The sequence below is a fragment of the Acinonyx jubatus genome, chromosome B2, assembly GCF_027475565.1.
Source record: "Acinonyx jubatus isolate Ajub_Pintada_27869175 chromosome B2, VMU_Ajub_asm_v1.0, whole genome shotgun sequence".
NCBI classification, from domain to species: Eukaryota; Metazoa; Chordata; class Mammalia; order Carnivora; family Felidae; genus Acinonyx; species Acinonyx jubatus.
In genome coordinates, this window is record NC_069385.1 from 105,706,644 (window position 1) to 105,726,529 (window position 19,886).

The window sequence follows — 19,886 nt, forward strand, 5'->3', positions numbered from 1 at the left end:
GAGAATCCCAAGTAGACTTCATGCTGCCAGTGCAGAGCCTGACACAGGGTTCAATCCTATGAACCAGGAGGTCATGACCTGAGCCAAGCCAACAGTCGGAGGCTTAACCCACTGAGCCACCTAGGCACCCGATAAAAGTGCTCTTAATAGGAGTTGTATGAATATGTTTACATTGTAGAAGTGTAATATATAAAACCCACTGAACTGTTCAGTTAAGACTCATGCATTTTACTCTCTGTACATCTTACATTAAAAAGAACTATAAATAGGGGCGCCTGGGTGGCGCAGTCGGTTAAGCGTCCGACTTCAGCCAGGTCACGATCTCGTGGTCCGTGAGTTCCAGCCCCGTGTCAGGCTCTGGCCTGATGGCTCAGAGCCTGGAGCCTGTTTCCGATTCTGTGTCTCCCTCTCTCTCTGCCCCTCCCCCGTTCATGCTCTGTCTCTCTCTGTCCCAAAAATAAATAAATGTTGAAAAAAAAATTTAAAAAAAAAAGAACTATAAATAAATATTAAATTTCAGTTAAAGATATGCATGCTCAGGTGTTTGGGGTAAAGCATACTGGTCCCTGCAAATTACTCTGAAATGTATCAAAAATAGAATGTATTGACAGAAGTTTAGAAAGATGGACAGGATGGATAGATGAGATAAAGCAAATATAGCAGAATGTTGTTTGTATAATGTAGGTGATAAGTATATGAGTGTTCACTGTACAATGGTTTTAGCTTTTTGTATATTTAAGTTTTTTCATAATAAAATGTGGAAAAGGACAATAATTACAACTTGAAAGAAAGAAGGAAAAAACCTATCAGCTTACATTCTATTTCCAGTAAAAAAAAAAAAAGTCCTTCAAAATGAAGGCAAAAAAGAGGTGATTTTGAAGAAAGAAGAGAATTTGCTCTACAAGAAATGCTAAAGAAAGTTCACTAGGCTAAAGAGAGATGACACCAGCTAAGAGCCCAGATCTCCAGGAGGAATGAACAGAACCAGAAATAGCAAGTATAAAAGTAAATATAGAGAAATTTTTTCATTCCTTACTTTAAAAGACAACAATTAAAGCAAAAATGATAACACTGTATTATGAGGTTTATAAAGTATCCAGTTGAAAAGTATAAGCCAACAATAGCACAAAAGAAAGGGTTTTAAATGAAATTATACTGTTCTAAAATGCTTACATTTTATGCAAAACAGCACAATATTAAGTCTAAGGATACTGTCACATATTAGGTCTACAAATTGTAATCCCTACTGCAAAGTCTCACAAAACAATACAAAGGGATTGAGCTGAAAAGCCACTACAGGCCCCAAGTGAAATTTTAAATTCTTGGATTTAACCAAAAGAAGGCAAGAAGAAATAAAAGCAAAAATAAAAGACAAATAATAACTGTTCTAAATCAAACTATATCAATAATTACATTAAATATAAATACACCAAATACTGTAGTTAAAATTCAGAGGTTGATAGACTGTATAAAAAAGTAAGACCCAAATATATACTGTCTGAAAAAGAGACACTTTAAATATAAAAAAATTGATAGGTTGGAAGTAAAAAGTTGCACAAGATGCACAGTGCAAACAGTAAGTTTATAAAGTTGGTGTAGCTAGATTTACATTAGACAAAGTAGACTTCAAAACAGAGAAGATTGCCAGACATAAAGAGATACTTCTCTAAATGAGAAGAGTCAATTTAGCAAGATGATATGACAATGTGCTTGCACAGAAGAGCAGTTTCACGCAAGTGCAAAAAGAAGAAATAAACGCGCAATTATAGTCAAAGAGTTTAACACCTCTCTCTCAGTAACAGATAAAACAATAAGTCCAAAACTCTATGCAGATATAAGTATTTGAACAACACAGTCACCTTGACCTATTTGACGTTGATAAAATAACATGCCCCAAACCAGCCAAATACAAGTTCTTTTCCAGTGCACATGGAATAGTTACAAAGGTAGACCACGAAACATGTCTCAGTAAATTTCAAAAGATTGAAATCTTATACAATATGTTCTCTGACCTCAACAAAATTAAACTAGAAATTAATAATAGAATATCTAGAAGAGCTACAGACATTTGTAAATTGAAAAGCACACATCTAATTGACCCATTGATTTAAAAAAATTGCAAAGGAAATTAGAGCATATCTAAACTAAATTTTAATAAAGACACAACCATAGCAAAATTTGTGAAAAACAGTAAAAGCATAGTTTCAAATAAAATGTACAGATTTAGATATTATATTCTAAAAATGAAGTTTTAAAATCAATGATATAAATTTCCACCTTCATTTTAAAAAAAAAGAAGAGCAGGGGCGCCTGGGTGGCTCAGTCGGTGAAGCGGCCGACTTGGGCTCAGGTCATGATCTCGCCGTCCGTGAGTTCGAGCCCCGTGTCGGGCTCTGTGCTGACAGCTCAGACCCTGGAGCCTGTTTCAGATTCTGTGTCTCCCTCTCTCTGACCCTCCCCTGTTCATGCTCTGTCTCTCCTTGTCTCAAAAATAAATAAAATGTTAAAAAAATAAATAAAAAATAAAAATAAAAAAAGAAGAGCAAATTAAACTGGAAGGAAGTAGAAGAAAGGAAATAATAAAGACAAGCGAAAAGCAACAAAATAGAAAGCAGACAAACAAGAGAAAATTAACAAGTCAAAAGTTGTTTCTTTGAAAAGATTAATAAATCAATACACTGCTTAAAAAACAAACAAAAAAGGCAAGTCATAGACTGGGAGAAAATATTCACTATAATAAAACTTTTTAAAAATCATGGTAAGAGTTTAACAGACATTTCATAAAAAAAGATACACAAATGGCCAATAGCACATGACAATGTGGGAAATATCATTGGTCATTAGGAAAATGCAAATTAAAATCACAATGAGAGTCCATTTTACAACCACCAGAATGGCTACAATTAAAAAGGTAAACATTGCCAATGTTACTGAAAATGTGGAACAAATGGAACACTGCTACATTGTTAGTGAAAATGAAAAATGGTACAGCCACTTCGGAAACCTGCTTGGCATTTTTATTGAAGTTAAACATATATTTGCCATATGATCAAGCAATTCTGTTTCTAGACATTGGCCCAAGATAAATTAAAAAATACATATCCACAAAGACTTGTACACAATGATCAGAGTCTTGTACACAAGACTTTCACAAATGTGAAACAACCCGATGTCCATCAACTGAAAAAGGGATAAACAGCTGCCATAATACTGAGGAATATTTCTGAGTAGTAAAACAAGAATTAATACTGGTCCACAACAATATGGAAAATCTTCAAAAACATGTTGAGCAAAAGAAGCTGGATACAAAACAGTACATACTGTGTGATTCCATTTATCGGTAAACCAGTATACATTAGTAAATCGGTAAATCGGTATACATTAGTAAAACTAATGTATAAGGGAAAAGAATGGTCGTGTCTTTTGGAGCGTGGGGTAGAGATTGGCTGGAAATGCACACAGGAAATTTCTGGAGTGATGGGAGCATGGGTTACATAAGTTTACGTGTTTATCAAAAGCCACTGACTTTTACACTGATTTGTGAATTTCAATCCATGTAAATTTAACTTTGATAAAAGAATTATAAACGAAAATGAAACTAGTAAGTTGGCTCTTTCCAATGGTTTGGGCCCAGGCATCTGAACTTTTTTTAACCCTAAAGGTGATTCTCCTGTGATACTACTTAAGAACCACTGTTGTATCTTTACTGCTGCTACCTTATTTCAGGCCATCTCTGTCTTCCAGCTTGCTCTTTTAATCTGTTACCTACATTACTGCTAAAGAGACCTTGCTACTCAAGCTGTGGCCGGCAGACCAAAAACATTAGCATCGGCTGTGCAGCATCTCAGACCTCACCCCTGACCCACTCTGCAATTTCACAAGATCCTCAGGGGGGCCTTACTGACATTAAAGTCTGTGAGGCACTGACTTTTGCCTCACCAAGGCATGGCGAAGCTTAAATACAATATTAGGTGAAGGCACAGTGGCCAGCACATAATAGTGATTCAAAAATCATGTCCATGTCTTGATGGAAGGGGGACAGAGCAGGTGCAACAGACAGGAAGAAAAAGTGTAATGGGGCAAATACCCCTCTCAAAAGTTGATGTTTCTTCAATCACATATCAATAAATATGGGTGCTCCATAAATTTGCAAATGTGCTGGCAAACACTGGGGGAATAAGAACTCAAATTTCCATAAATAAATAAATAAATAAATAACTGAGGACAACAGCATTTGTTTATATCTAGCTCTTCTCCAGAAAAGGGATCAGCACTAATAACAGCGGTGGAAAATATTGAAACATAAGCTATGTCTCCTGAGAGTGGGAGTAGCCTGGCAGCCCATTAAGATAGAGCAAGCCTGTCCCAGCCTCCCCTCTCCTGTGACCTTCCCCCATCCATGAGATGGGCCGCACAGGCATTGCATCATCGTGGCTGTTCAGTTGTCAGTTACCTGCTTGAGGTCAGGCAGTATCCACACGTGGCTTCAAATATTTATTTATTTCCCCCAAGTGTTATTTCTAACAATGAGTGAACTATAACTTATCCAGTCCTTTATCTTAAGAGAGAAAAGAATTGAAATTATTACTTCTGAGGAGGAAGGGCTCTGAGAATGTGAAATATAGACTTTTCTATTTCTCAAAAGGATGGAGGGTTTGTTTTGCAACAACAGGGGAAGACATCAGTATGCTGACAATATATTTAGATTCACCTCTATTATTGTTTAAAGTGTAAATTTTTCACTGTGGTGAAGCCAAATTATATTTTATTGTATTTTTGTTCTTTATGGTGCTCTTGGTTTTATTAACATGATAATGTGTTGTGCATTTTTAAAATTGTTATTTGATATTCTGTAATTTTTTAAATTACCTCTTGTATCAAAAAAAAAGAAAACTACAGGCCAATATCCCTGGTGAATACGGATGCAAAAATTCTCAATAATATACTAGCAAATCGAATTCAACAGCATATAAAAAGAATTATTCACCATGACCAAGTGGGATTCATTCCTGGGCTGTAGGGCTGGTTCAACATTCGCAAATCAATCAATGTGATACATCACATTAATAAAAGAAAAGATAAGAACCATATGATCCTGTCAATAGATGCAGAAAAAGCGTTTGACAAAATTCAGCATTCTTTCTTAATAAAAACCCTTGAGAAAGTCGGGATAGAAAGAGCATACTTAAATATCATAAAAGCCATTTATGAAAAGCCCACAGCTGATATCATCCTCAATGGGGAAAAACTGAGAGCTTTCCCCCTGAGATCAGGAACACGACAGGGATGTCCACTCTCACCGTGTTGTTTAACATAGTGTTGGAAGTTCTAGCATCAGCAATCAGAAAACAAAAGGAATTCAAAGGCATCAAAATTGGCAAAGATGAAGTCAAGCTTTCACTTTTTGCAGATGACATGATATTATACATGGAAAATCCGATAGACTCCACCAAAAGTCTGCTAGAACTGATACATGAATTCAGCAAAGTCGCAGGATACAAAATTAATGTACAGAAATCAGTTGCATTCTTATACACTAATAATGAAGCAACAGAAAGACAAATAAAAAAACTGATCCCATTCACAATTGTACCAAGAAGCATAAAATACCTAGGAATAAACCTAACCAAAGATGTAAAAGATCTGTATGCTGAAAACTATAGAAACCTTATGAAGGAAATTGAAGAAGATACAAAGAAATGGAAAAACATTCCATGCTCATGGATTGCAAGAATAAATATTGTTAAAATGTCAATACTACCCAAAGCAATCTATACATTCAATGCAATCCCAATCAAAATTGCACCAGCATTCTTCTCAAGCTAGAACAAGCAATCCTAAAATTTGTATGGAACCACAAAAGACCGTGAATAGCCAAAGTAATATTGAAGAAGAAGACCAAAGCGGGAGGCATCACAATCCCAGACGTTAGCCTCTACTACAAAGCTGTAATCATCAAGACAGCATGGTATTGGCACAAACAGACACTTAGAACAATGGAATAAAATAGAGACTCCAGAATTGGACCCACAAATGTATGGCCAACTAATCTTTGACAAAGCAGGAAAGAATATCCAATGGAAAAAAGACAGTCTCTTTAACAAATGGTGCTGGGAGAACTGGACAGCAACATGCAGAAAAATGAAATTAGACCATTTTCTTACACTGTTCACAAAAATAAACTCAAAATGGATGAAGGACCTGAATGTGACACAGGGAACCATCAAAACCCTAGAGGAGAAAGCAGGAAAAAAACCTCTCTGACCTCAGCTGAAGCAATTTCTTACTTGACACATCCCCAAAGGCAAACCTCATGAAGATAAAAAGCTTCTGCAAAGGAAACAATCAATAAAATTAAAAGGCAACCGACAGAATGGGAAAAGATATTTGCAAATGACATATCAGACAAAGGGCTAGTATCCAAAATCTATAAAGAGCTCATCAAACTCCACACCCGAAAAACAAATAATCCAGTGAAGAAATGGGCAGAAAACATGAATAGACACTTCTCTAAAGAAGACATCCAGATGGCCAACAGGCACACGAAAAGATGCTCAACGTTGCTCCTCATCAGGGAAATACAAATCAAAACCACACTCAGATACCACCTCACGCCAGTCAGAGTGGCTAAAATGAACAAATCAGGAGACGATAGACGCTGGTGAGGATTGGAGAAACGGGAACCCTCTTGCACTGTTGGTGGGAAGGCAAACTGGCGCAGCCACTCTGGAAAACAGTGTGCAGGTTCCTCAAAAAATTAAAAATAGACCTACCCTATGACCCAGCAGTAGCACTGCTAGGAATTTATCCAAGGGATACAGGAGTACTGATGCATAGGGGCGCTTGTACCCCAATGTTTATAGCAGCACTTTCAACAATAGCCAAATTATGGAAAGAGCCTAAATGTCCATCAACTGATGAATGGATAAAGAAGTTATGGTTTATATACACAATGGAGTACTACTTGACAATGAGAAAGAATGAAATCTGGCCTTTTGTAGCAACGTGGATGGAACTGGAGAGTGTTATGCTAAGTGAAATAAGTCATACAGAGAAAGACACCATATGTTTTCACTCTTATGTGGATCCTGAGAAACTTAACAGAAGACCATGGGGGAGGGGAAGGAGAAAAAAAAAAGAGGTTAGAGAGAGAGGGAGGCAAACCATAAGAGACTCTTAAAAACTGAGAACAAACTGAGGGTTGATGGGAGGTGGGAGGGAGGGGAGGGTGGGTGATGGCTATTGAGGAGGGCACCTGTTGGGATGAGCACTGGGTGTTGTATGGAAACCAATTTGACAATAAATTTCATATTTAAACAAAAAAAAGAAAGAAAAAGAAAATACTGACACGAACATAAAAAAAAGTAAATTAATTAAAAAAAAATAAAGTGTAAGTTTTTCACCGTGGTGAAGCCAAATTATATTTCATTGTATTTTTGTTCTTTATGGTGCCCTTGGTTTTATTAACATGGAATGTGTTATGCATTTTTAAACTGTTATTTGATATTCTGTAATTTTTAAAATTACCTCTTGTATCTCCAACCAGTTAAGCTGCCCTGGTGTCAGTGTAATGTCATACATTCCATTCCATGGGATAAAGAACCATCAGGACTTGGAACCCCTCATATGCAATGGTGTTACTCCCAATCTGAAGCTGATGAACAGGAGGAGTGGGGGGGGGAGAAGAGTAAAACCCAAAGTGTCTAATTAAAACAATTAATATTACCCAAATTGTCAGCCAGAATGTAAGGGATGGGGAACTTCCATCTGGTGTTAGGGTCTCTCAGGCCATTTCTGGAGTTCTGTGGAAACAAGGCAAAGATGACAAGAAAGACAATCCTTGAGGCCCCCCTGGCCTCCTCTTTCACTAAATTTTCACACCACAAACAACCTGTCATACAATTTCAAACAACTTAATCACATTTGTCTTCTGATGACCAAAGTGATTAAAGTTCATTATAGACAATTTGGAAACTTCAGAGAAATTATTAAGGACAAAATTTAAAAGACCTACAATTTCTAAAAGTTGAGATAGTCACTTTAAGCATATTGGTGCATTGGGGCACCTGGGTGGCTCAGTCGGTTAAGCATACAACTTTGGCTCAGGTCATGATGTCACGGCTTGTGAGTTCAAGCCCCGTGTTGGGCTCTGTGCTGACAGCTCAGAGCCGGAGCCTGCTTCGGATTCTGTGTCTCTTTCTCTCTCTCTGCCCCTCCCCTGCTTGTGTTCTGTCTCTGTCTCTCAAAAATAGATACATATATTGGTGCATTTCCTTCTCTCATTCACTTACTGGGAAAAATAAGTGAACATGTAATATGGTAATTATAGACTCTTTGTACTGTTTACTTATTTTTCATCTGTTTTTGTCATCATCGACCACAGTTGAAGCCCCTGTGGGTACAGATGATAGATTAGATTCTTTCATGTCCTCCACAGTGCCCATGCCAGGGCTGGACACAGCAGAGGCTCCCAGTCATAAAAAACAGCCAGTACTGAGGATCATCATTATGTCCTTAACAGGTACTCACCCTTAGGAGGATGTCCCCTTGAAAGAGATCCAAGCCTTCAGCTAGATGCAGATATAAAAAATATATATTTGAGTGAGCATTACTAAAAGGCATTTCTCATAATAAAATTAATCTTTTCCATTGTAAATCTTCCAGTGTTCATCTTCATGTGATAAAAGTCACTTTGAAATAGGCAAAATTTCTTCTAATTGAGTAAATGTAAACAACCCATAAATATCATGTCTTATCACATCCTTGGTCTCATTTTGCAACAAGAAACCTGGTCCAAGAATCTTAAAAGTAAGCAATGAATTAGAAGGCATCTTTTTGATCATTGACTCCAAATCTCTCATACTTGAGGAGGGCACAAGGGAATCTTGAGACAGGAAGTAAGGCACTAGGTGGTCAACAGTTGAGGGAGCTTGAGAACTCCTGACTTGCTTTTCAGGGCACTCTCTGCTATTGTTCCATCCTTCTTCATGACTGTAGGTAAATGGGTTGATTTTTCTCTGTCCCATGAATAAACAATGGTACTCTCCAAAGCCAAACTCAAGATAATGCCCTTGCAATAAAGACCAGGCAAATATGGATAAATCCACTCAAACTGTATCTCCAAATATCTATCAGGAGCTTAGCACGATAAAATTTCTCCCTGATGGTATCCTTTGAGTCTGGCCTCATTGTGTTTCTGAAAATAGGATTCTTAAAAGGGAAGACCCTTGTGGGGAAAATTATGAGCACGTAAAAGAATGTCTCTTCTTATCATAACCCTTATATTTGATAAGCAGCCTCCCCTGTAAAACACAAAGGACTTCAAACAGGGTCGGTAGATTATTTCATTGTGAGAACAGTTCCTGATTTACAGCTGGGAAACCAAGCTAGAGAATTATCACCACAGCCTCACATGGTAACAGAGGTCCCATTTGGCAAAGCTGATGGCTCGTTCATGATAAAGGACACCCCTGGGGTTGTAGGTATTAGGAGAAGCTGTGTTTTCACTTCCTAATGACTAAGCCTACCCTTGTATCATCCCTTTCCCCATGCACACATCTCTTTTTTTTTTTTTTTTTTTTTTTTTTTTTTAGTTTATTTATTTATCTTGAGAGAGAGAGTGTGTGTGAGGGACGGAAAGAGAGGGAGAGAGAGACAATTCCAAGCAGGACCACACCATCAGCACAGAGACCAGTGCAGGGCTTGAACCCATGACCTGCAAGATCGCGACCTGAGCTGAAGTCAAGAGTCAGACACTCAACCAACTGAGCCACCCAGGTGCCCCTCCATGCACACATTTCCCAACCTCCATAAGCCTAACCTATGTGTACAATCACAGCACAATTAAACAAAAACAAATAGCAATGACACGACTGCCTCATCGGCGTAAAATTGCCTTTTTGATAGGGGTAGTATGTGCTGGTCTATCCCCTCTCTGCCTTAGGCATGTCATGAACAAAAGCATACATTTCCTGACACCTGGTTTGGATTAGGGATGCAGATGAGAGCTGGACTTTTCCAGAGTGATATGAACAAGCCCATTCAGACCTTGGCGCCCAGGCTGGTCAGCATAGATGAGGTCATGGAGGTGTGAGAGAGTAGAGCAGCTGGGGGGAGGAATTCTCAAAGAAGCACATATCCCTTAAAAAGAAGCCTCAGGAGATTCACTACCCAAGTTGCTCGTGCAGCATATATATTTATTAAGCGCCTAATGTGTCCCAGACTTTGTTCTACCTGCTGGGGATGTAACGGAATAAAACAAAGCCCTCAAGGAGGTGATATTCTTGACTGGGGAGGGAGGAGAGACACACAAATAAATGAACTTGAGTAGAAGATGGAGAAAAGAGCAATAAAAGAAAAAAAGAACAACAGGGGGAAAGTGTTGAGGCAGGGGAGGGTTGACATTTTATAAAGGGTGGTCAGGGGAGGCTTCCCTGAGAAGGTGGCATTTAAGCAGAAATCTGATGGAATGGGGAATAAAGGAAGAGTATTGAGGGCAAAGGCAACAGCAAATAGAAATGAGGAAAGCCTTGATGTCTCAGAGCAGCTTTCCAAACTTTAGCCTGAGAATCCCCTGAGGGCTTCTTAAACACAGATGGCGGAGCCTACCCTCAGGGCTTCTCAGTCAGCAAGTCTGGGGCAGGGCCGGAGAATTTTCGTTTCTAATAAGTTCTCTGGCGATGCTAATGCTTCTGGCTGGGAGACCACACACTGAGGACCACCTTTGTAGAGGAATAGCTATGAGGTCAGGGTGGCTGGAAAATCCAAGTAATTAAGGGAGAAAGTAGAAAAAAAAAAAAAAAAAAGGAGAGATCAGACGGCTGGCTAAGTTCAGCTCTTCTCAAACTTTAATGTGCAGGGAATCAGCTGGGGTCTGTAAAAAGGGAGGTGGGGGTGGGACCCAAGATGCCGCATTTCTAGGAAAGCTCTTAGGTGGTTCAAGTGATACTGACCTGCAGAACACATTTGGGGAGTCAAGGTTCCAGGGGCTTTATTCTGTGTTGGACAAGATGTCAACCAGCACTGGTCAGTGTTGGGAGATTGGAAGATTGGATAAGAGAAGTGACGTGGCCCGAATCATATCAGAAGGAGAGCTCTGTCTACTTTGGGAGGAAGAGCCTTGTGCAGGGTGAGGGCAGGAAGGCAAGAACAGTTATGAGGCCACCGCAAGAACCTGGCCAGACCCAGATGCCTTAGAGCAACACAGGTAAAGGGAAAGTGCTCAAAAGTCACACACAACTCGTGATATAATTTGATGGCAGATCTAATAGCATTTGCTGATAGATGGTGTGCATGTTGGGAGACAGATAAGAGTTGGGGCAGCTCTGAGGATCTGAGCCTACTGATCCAGACGGGGGGAATTTCTTTAAGTGAAATGAAAAGTCTGAAAAAAAGCAAATCTTGGGATAGAAAGGTTAAATTGTGAGGCATGGAGACAAGATAGGTAAAAAGGTAACAATTTCCGGTGTGTGGTTTCTCCCGAACAGTTTTTGTGATGTAGGATCCGGCTATGTAGCTAACCCTAACAATCCTAGCAGCTTGGTTGGAATGACCTAAAGAGAGAAAAAACCCACATGGTAAAATTTCTTCATTGGAGTCACACAGCTCAGAGCGGTGGTGGAGATGAAAACAATGGCTCTAAGATAGAAGAATGATCTTGTCTAGAAAAATAAGGATGTGATAAGGAAAAAACTCTAACTCTAGTGCCAGCCCTGTTTTAAAATACAGCCGATCCTCTCAGGTACATACACCTCGATCGCCTGACCAAAGAGAGATGATTTCATGCCTGGCTCTGAAGTCTTGGGACCCGTTCACCCATTTATCTTACCGAACTATTTCTTTAAAACTATTTCAAGCTCTTCCAATTATATATCGACTAGCCTCCCTTTCCTGTAAATGGGACAAAGCCACAGAAATTTGACTTTTAGCTGTGGGTTTTTCCAGTTTTGTAGTCTGCAAATAGTACTGGGTTGAGTTAGAAGAACTGAAGGTGAGCCCCATCGTTGCCATCTGTGATCTGGGCAGATCACCTCCACCACAAGGAGCTTCCTGTCCCTTCTTGCAAAATGAAAATTAGCGCTTACTCTATTACAGGCTTTGGCAATTGGATAGGAAAGCTCTTGATAAGGTATTTAGGATCGTGCATATCTGTTTCCCACCGATCCTAACCAAACATACCCAGAATGTAAAGGCTTCTCCTTCATTTTAGAAACAGAACAAGAGAGAGAAAAGCTTCTCTCTCCTTTTGGTAATGGACCAGATTGCTGGAGTTCTTCAATAAAAATGTTTGCAGCCAAGATGTTGAAATGGAATACCTTTACACTCTCTAAATCCTAAGCAAACAGGTGTTAATGAATATGACACACCAGTAGAGGGGCTGGGTTCCCCCCTCCCCCACTAAATATAGCCCTAGGCATATATTACATGTACATATATATATATATATATATATATATATATATATATCAAGCAGAATAATCACCTACTTTTCTTTCCTTTTTTCAAAATAAAGACAGGAACACTGAAATTTGTGTAAACAAAAATCATGTTATATGTTTCTAAATCCATGGAGCACTCACTAGTTTCTCTAGAAAATGTGGTCTATCATTTCCATTTTTCAGAAACTTAGCAAATTCCAAAGAAACACCAATAGATATTTCTCCCCTAAAGTTACCCAGTACTCTATCATGGAGATAAGAGCTGTTCAACAATTGTATCATAAGATTTAAAATTATTTCAAGGCATTAATAATGCAGAAATTATACCCACCAAAATTGATTTCTGAAATATCCCTCTGTTCATCAAAATCTTCATCATGCACTGTCAAAAGTAGGGAAAAATTCTTATTAATCTTGCTGAACAAAAGAAAGTTCAGAAACACTCTCTATGCATTTCAATGGATTCTTACCATTTCCTTTAGAGAGATGTTTAATCTGAAAGAAATAAATATACAGAAAATGGATAACATATACCAGAATTAATATTTCTGAACACTCATAACAGAAGAACTCTACTTACAGATACAGCTGCTATGTGGGCACAAAACAAGATGAAAGACAGAACACAAGTGGATCTAATCCAAATCATTGTTGCAAGTGAACACATTTAGCAAATACACCTTGTGATAAATACTTTTCGGACCTTGCCCTGGCCGTCATTTTAGAAACTTTGACCCTCACATATGTACTGTGGCATTAAAAAAAAATAACCAAAGGAAATGTCATTGGTCCTTTGAAGAACAGATACCAAGTTTAACATAAAATCTCCAGCTCCCCAGACCAGGGAAAGGTTTGAAAAGGATAATATTGAGATGAATATATAAAAACCTGTAACATTTCTATACACCAGCAATAACATTCCTATATAGCAGCAAAAACTGTTCATGTAATATAACAGATAAAAAAAACCCATTCCACGGTATAAATCAAAACAATCTATAAAATATCTATAAAGTACTTAAATCCAATAAAAATATTAAAATTTTATGGAAATGTTTTGAGCAATTATCAGAGGACATAGATCTATTCATACACACACACACACACACACGCACATATTTATATCTATAAAATATTCATGAATGGGAAGACTTCATGTAATAAAGGTGGTCATTATTTTGATATTTGTCTATAAATTAAGTGATTTTCCAATAAAAATCTTGCCAAGTTTCTTGTGAAACTTGATGAACTGACAAACCCTTTCTGAAATTTACATGAAAAAGTAAATTTCCAACAGTAGATCAGAAAACTGAAAAGAAAGAACAAGGAGAAAGAACTGCCCTAATGGAATATCAAGAATTTTTTGAAGTCATAGTAGAGAGTGTGTTATTGCCAAAAAAGACAGAAAAATTAGTCTACAGAATGGAATAGACTATCAAAACAGATGCAAGACTATATGGGAATTTCACATGACAGGAGCCAAAAAGTCCATAGGGAAACTTTAGTCTTTCAACAGTAATGTGGGGACAACAGCATTTCCATATGAGGAAAAAATTAAATTCATACACCATTCATACACACACACACACACACACACACACACAAACTGAATAGATTAAAGATGTATATACAAAAATCTAAACTTTGAAAAAATATAGGAAAAAATGCTTTTAACCTTGAGGTCAGAAAATATTGCTTAAACAATAAAAAAAAACCATATAAAGCATAGTAAGTTTGACTATATCAGGATTTAAAATTTTTGTGACAAAAGACACAACAGTATAGTTAAAAGATCGGCCACAGATGGAAGAAGACTTTGATACTGCATATAATTGAGTGAGAGTAAGTTATCCAGGGTATATAAAGGAATACCTACAAATAAATATGAAATAGAGAGAGAGATGATCCGAGAGAAAAACGGGCAAAGTGTGAACACAAAATTCACCACAAACCTCCCAAATGTCCAATAAACATGTAAAAAGATTTTCAACCTCACAAGTAATCAGAAAAATATCAGGTTTTTTTTAATGTTTATTTATTTTTGAGACAGAGAGAGACAGAGCATGAACGGGGGAGGGGCAGAGAGAGAGGGAGACACAGAATCGGAAGCAGGCTCCAGGCTCTGAGCCATCAGCACAGAGCCCGAGGCAGGACTCGAACTCACAGACCGCGAGATCGTGACCTGAGCTGAAGTCGGACGCTTGACCGACTGAGCCACCCAGGCGCCCCCAAAAATATCAGTTTAAATAACAATGAATGCTACCTCAAGCTCAGATTGGCATAAATGAAGAAGGCTGGCCATACCAAATGTCAACAAGAAAGTGAGGAAATAGGAAATCTTACACATTGCTGGCAGACCAGCAATCGATGCTATCTAGTAAGTTGAAATGTGCATAGTTTAGAAGCTAAAAACTCCACTTCCAGTTATATACTCTAACTAGAGATTCACAGACGTGTATACAAAGTACCGTATAACGAAGTACCATATCATTGTGGGTTGTTGTTGTTGTTTTTTTTTTGTAATAGTAAAGAACTGGAAAAATGTATTTATACTGGGAGAAAGAAAGTACCAGTCATGCACGGATAAATGTTCAACAACCAGATCTCAGAGGGAACAAGCTTTTACCTGTAGCGTTTGTTGATTTCCTGGCTGTAAATATCCCTACCAGGGTTAATTTCAAGCTACCAACACTATGCCACCGAATGCAGTGTGGGGAAGAGGTGTTCAGTATGGGCTGTACCTGCCCCAGCACAGGACTGCGTATATTTACATGCCCTCCGACTCTTGCATGCAGGACGTATGACAGTCTCTGATATCAGCAATCTTCAAGGTCCAGGGCCTGCCTGTCTCCATCTCAGACCTACTTTGTGGGCAGGTGGGCCAGTCCTGTGGTCAGAAGAGCACTTCCTGTCAGAAAAGCATTTCCTCAGGCAGAGAGTGGGCTTCCGGAGCAATAAAACAGGAGGCATGACAGCCCGGAGTCAGCCTTGGATGGGCAGAGATCTGCGACGGACTTCCTTGTCACTGCAGCCATCGAGTGTGAGGTCGTAAGGGCGGGTAGAGAGCCATTGCCCACACTCTCGAACCACGGGAAGCCACCAGTGTTCTCAAAAAGAACCCGAACTTGCCCAATGGCTAAAGATGGCTTAGGTCAGCAAATACAATCTTGATGATTAAAAAAGGGGGGTGGGGAGGGACTAGATAAACAGGAGACTTCATGAGAAACATAAACTTTGTGAGAATAATTGGCTCTGAGTATAAGAGAGGAAAACACAGGAGGCTTTAATTTCTTAAATGTATGGTTTAATTTTTCTCAAATTTTGAAGCAATTAAAAGAATGAATATTTGTTCGTTCCGAAGCCAGGAAGCAGGGGTTTAGGACTTTGCTATTTGTTTTCTAAAGAAAAGGGCAACACTCTTGCCTTGGTCCCCCTCCAGCTAAAATCTCTCCTGTTAGCTTTTCAAACAGACACTTGCAGGGCTGTTGAATTCTCCCCACCTTTCCCTGCCTCCCGATGTGCATTTATCGTTCCCTTCCTTCTTATCCTTATCTAAACGATATACTCTAACAACGGCTCTGGGAATCGGATGGACAGGAACTCAAATCCCACTTCTGCCGTTGACTAGCTGTGCCATTTTGAGCACCTGCTTTCCGTGTGTGAAATGGACAGCAGTGCCTAGTTAATGAAGCTACTGTAAGGATTGAAAGATAACCTACGGAAACCACAGGCACCAGAAACCTAGGAAGCGCTCAGTAAGCTATAGCTCTTTCCCACCGTACACACTGCCTTCTGGCAAAAGACAGGCCATAAGAACACGAAAGCCCAGCACACTTCTTGCTTAGCCGAACATCCACTGATGGGATCATAGGTCTTCAGCAGACGCAACCTGTCTCTAACGACTTTCTTTTCATGATCTTGACTGCGGACGTTAATCAGTTACCAGCTGTTTGCAGTCCTAGGCATTTCATGTCCCGGAGTGTCAAGTGAGCAAGGCTGGAGTCTTAAGTCCCAGGTTTAAAGAGTTTATGGCTTTGCAGCTCAAAGCTAGATCAGGCGCTCCACGGGGCAAGGGTCACATTTTACTTTCCGTACCTGCTCCGGTGTCTAGCGCACAGTAGGCACTTTGTAATCATGTGGGATGAAATACAGTAAGATGGGATTTTCTCTGAAGCTATTGGGTGCAGCGGTTTGCTTTGATCTCAGGGAGGACGTTTCATAAACTGACCGATTGAGAAAGTGCTGTGACGATTGGAAGAGAAAAGCCAGTGGCAGGTGGGGCCAGGGAAGCCGTCCCCCGTTGTCACACACCCTCTCGCCTCGTCCAAGCGGAGGCCAGGACCCCCCTCCAGACCGGCAAAGTCCTATCCCCCCAGGCCCTTCTCAGGGATGCTCCCTGCCCTCTGCCTCCTCCACGTGCCCCTTTCTGCTTCACTCACTGAGCTTGCCCTCAACAGACTATCAGTCCATCGGTTAACCTCTGACACAACTGCCTTTGCTGTTGCTCCAGGCGATCGACGTGTAACCGGGGCTCAAAGGTGCTCAGAGCAAGAACTGGCAAACTATCGAAGTGAGCGGCAGCAGCAACTGTCGTGTCCACAGCTTTTACTGTGGGCCAGACGCTGTTCTGCGGATCTAAAGTATAGCTATTCCTTGAATCCCCACAACAATTCCGTGAAGCAGGCACTCCTCTCATGCCCATGGTAAAGACTAAAACACTGACACAGAAAGATGAAGAGACCTGACCAAACCCACAGGGCTCCTGGCAATGTTCCTAAAATACCACCTGTGAGTCAGCTGTTTCTACCTACAGCTACAGCCCAGGCGAGAGGCTCAGCCATCAGGCTGCAGCATGTAGGGCCCCCATTCCAATAGCGTCCGTCTCCAACCTTTTACTAAGAAGACTTAGCCGCTAGGAAAACAGCTATAGTATCTTTCAAAAGCACCCTGGAAAGTCTTTTAAAGTACAGATTCCTGGGGCACCTGGATGGCTCAGGCAGGCAAGCCTCCGGCTCTTGGTTTTCAGCTCAGGTCGTGATCTCGAGGTTCGTGAGTTCAAGCCCCGCATCGGGCTCTGTGCTGACAGGTGTGGAGCCTGCTTGGGATTCTCTCTCTCTCCCCTCTCTCTCTCTCCCTCTGCCCCTCCCCCACTTGCACTGTCTCTCTCAAAATAAATAAATAAACATGGCTGGGCCTGGGACTTGGAAATTCTAATTCAGGTCAGGGGTAAGAGCCAGGAATCTACCTGAGGGTGACAGCCAGGTAGTCTATGGAAGACACTTTGATAAACAGGACCCTGGGGAATTGACAATAACCAGATGCTTCCATTCTGACTGTGGTTAGTAGTTAGCTTACACCCGGCTCCTTTTTAATAAAAAAAAAAAAAAAATCAAAAGATCATAGCAGCCTCCAGTTTTTCCTAGCAGGGACATATACAATATTAAGAATTAGAAAGATCTTTGGTGCAGAAATCCACTTCAGAACACGTCCAGGAACAGCCTCTCTGGGGTGCAGCTTGAAATTTTGCATTTTTAACAAGCATGACGGTGAACCCTATATGGAAAATATGAGACCCACTGATCTGTGCAGGCAACTCCACGTTGCCCTGTACCAACACCAATCCCAGTGGCCTCCACTGGAGAGCCAAGTAGAGACGTCCTACTATCCTGGGCACTGAGACCCCTGATAAGCTACTCTCCGTATCCAGGTCGGCATTCAGTGGGTTTGGTTTCAGCTTTTCCTCCTTTGTAGGATCGAAAGAGCATACAGTCACCCATCTTTCATGCTGTGGGGAAGAATCAGATAAGAGACTTACTTTTCTGTTTGCCGATTCCCTTCCTACGTATTGAAGTTGAAACAGACTCAGCGGAAAGATACAGCATTGCCCCTGATTTTAGGAAAAATCTATAACCTCTGCTAATTACAAAGATCATTACTGCCCAAGAGGCCAGGTTAGACCATGGCATCTAGGAGGAAGACCAAACACATGGGAATTACTGAGTAAAGGGGAGACACTATTGGGATGGGCTTTCCTTTAAAAGGAAACGTGGTTCTAAAGAGGAAGAGTTCGGGTTTCTAGTGTCAAATGACAAACGTAAAACAACTGAGCAATAAGTTTGATGTCCCTTATCCAAGGGAAATAATCCACAGATGGGGGTGGGGGCACTGTGGTTCACGAACAGTGGCGTGCTCCTCCCGAGGGATTTTGGGCAAGAGCATGTTCCCAAAGCATTGGAAGTGGCAACACAGAAACAGGGCATGATCGACTGGGGTTGCATATCTGACCTTATTTAGATCGAGGAACAAGAAATAAGCATAAAGCCTGAGGTCGGCTTGTTGGCTGGGGACTGGTTGACTGGATACATTGCATTTCTGGTCACACGGAGCATTTACAGGATCACAGAAGTTCCGTTTACTGGGCAAAAGTGGCTCTATCTGGGCTTGGAAATTTATTTCAACACTGCTGTCCTTGAAGTTAGGGTACAAAGAAACAAGCTTAAATTGCAAAAGGGATGCTTAATTATTAGATACAAAGACCTTCCTGCCATCTGAGGATTTGGGGGCTCTAAAGTGTTTTAAGGAGGGAGACAGTGTTAGTCATAGAGAATAACACCAAAGCTACAGGGTAGGGTGAGTCACGCGTGGACAGATGAAATTCTTCAGAAAGAGATGCTGTCAGAGAAAGAATGGGTGAGGCTTGGCTTGAGGATTTTTCTTTGTCCTGGGAGAGGTCATTCAGTTTCAGAGGTCATTTAATGGAAGCAAGATGATGGTAAGTCACACATGTAACTCAATCCAGAGAACAAGAAGGTCAATCGTTTTAGAAGACAAATGGGAATTACACTCCCATTTCCCCTTGAAAACCACAAAATTGTTTTGGGGACAGCAGATTCTCTTATGCAAGTGGCCATCCCCTATTTTCAGGGCCAGTCGCAATATCTGACACCTTAATAGGAATCTGAGTTAGCACAGCGGAAGGTATCAGGAGGACCTATGTGGGGGCATTACTGGAAATTCTGAGAGTAATTAGTCACAGTAAATAGATGAGCTATGAGGTCTTCCTGACATTCATCTGTCAGGTCTGCTCACATTCATATGCTGAATCAAATTTTTAAACATAAATTCATCTTCTAATTACCAATGGCGAGAGCAGGAAGACTACAGTGGCAGCCACTTTGCAAAACACGCATGAGGACAGCTCTGCACAAACATGCAAGCAAGGATGCCAGTCACTGACGTCCTGTGAATGGATGGGCTAAGTGATGCTACATAACAGGAAAGGAAGAAAACTAGCTGTCCCTTAGGTTTTTTAATAGAATTTCTGGGAAGAGCACTTTGCTAACTGCCTACAAAGTTTCCTACCTTGAGCACCATTTCTCTTATCCAAATAAGAGCGATTATGATGATACTAACCAGATGACTTATTAGGCACTTATGACCTGGCACTGT

The 19,886-nt window shown here is 40.3% G+C and overlaps 1 protein-coding gene across 1 annotated transcript in view; it reads right to left on the minus strand.

Moving 5' to 3' along the window:
• The window catches only part of MEP1A (meprin A subunit alpha), a 47,264-nt gene that overhangs the window by 22,849 nt on the left and 4,529 nt on the right, over positions 1-19,886 (minus strand). Inside the window, exons 3-7 of the mRNA XM_053223396.1 lie at positions 18,015-18,222; positions 16,916-17,147; positions 12,769-12,854; positions 8,530-8,570; positions 7,727-7,802 (exon numbers count right to left, since the gene is read on the minus strand). Coding sequence (XP_053079371.1) covers positions 7,727-7,802; positions 8,530-8,570; positions 12,769-12,854; positions 16,916-17,147; positions 18,015-18,222 — 643 coding nt within the window. The remainder of the gene's footprint in view (positions 1-7,726; positions 7,803-8,529; positions 8,571-12,768; positions 12,855-16,915; positions 17,148-18,014; positions 18,223-19,886) is intronic.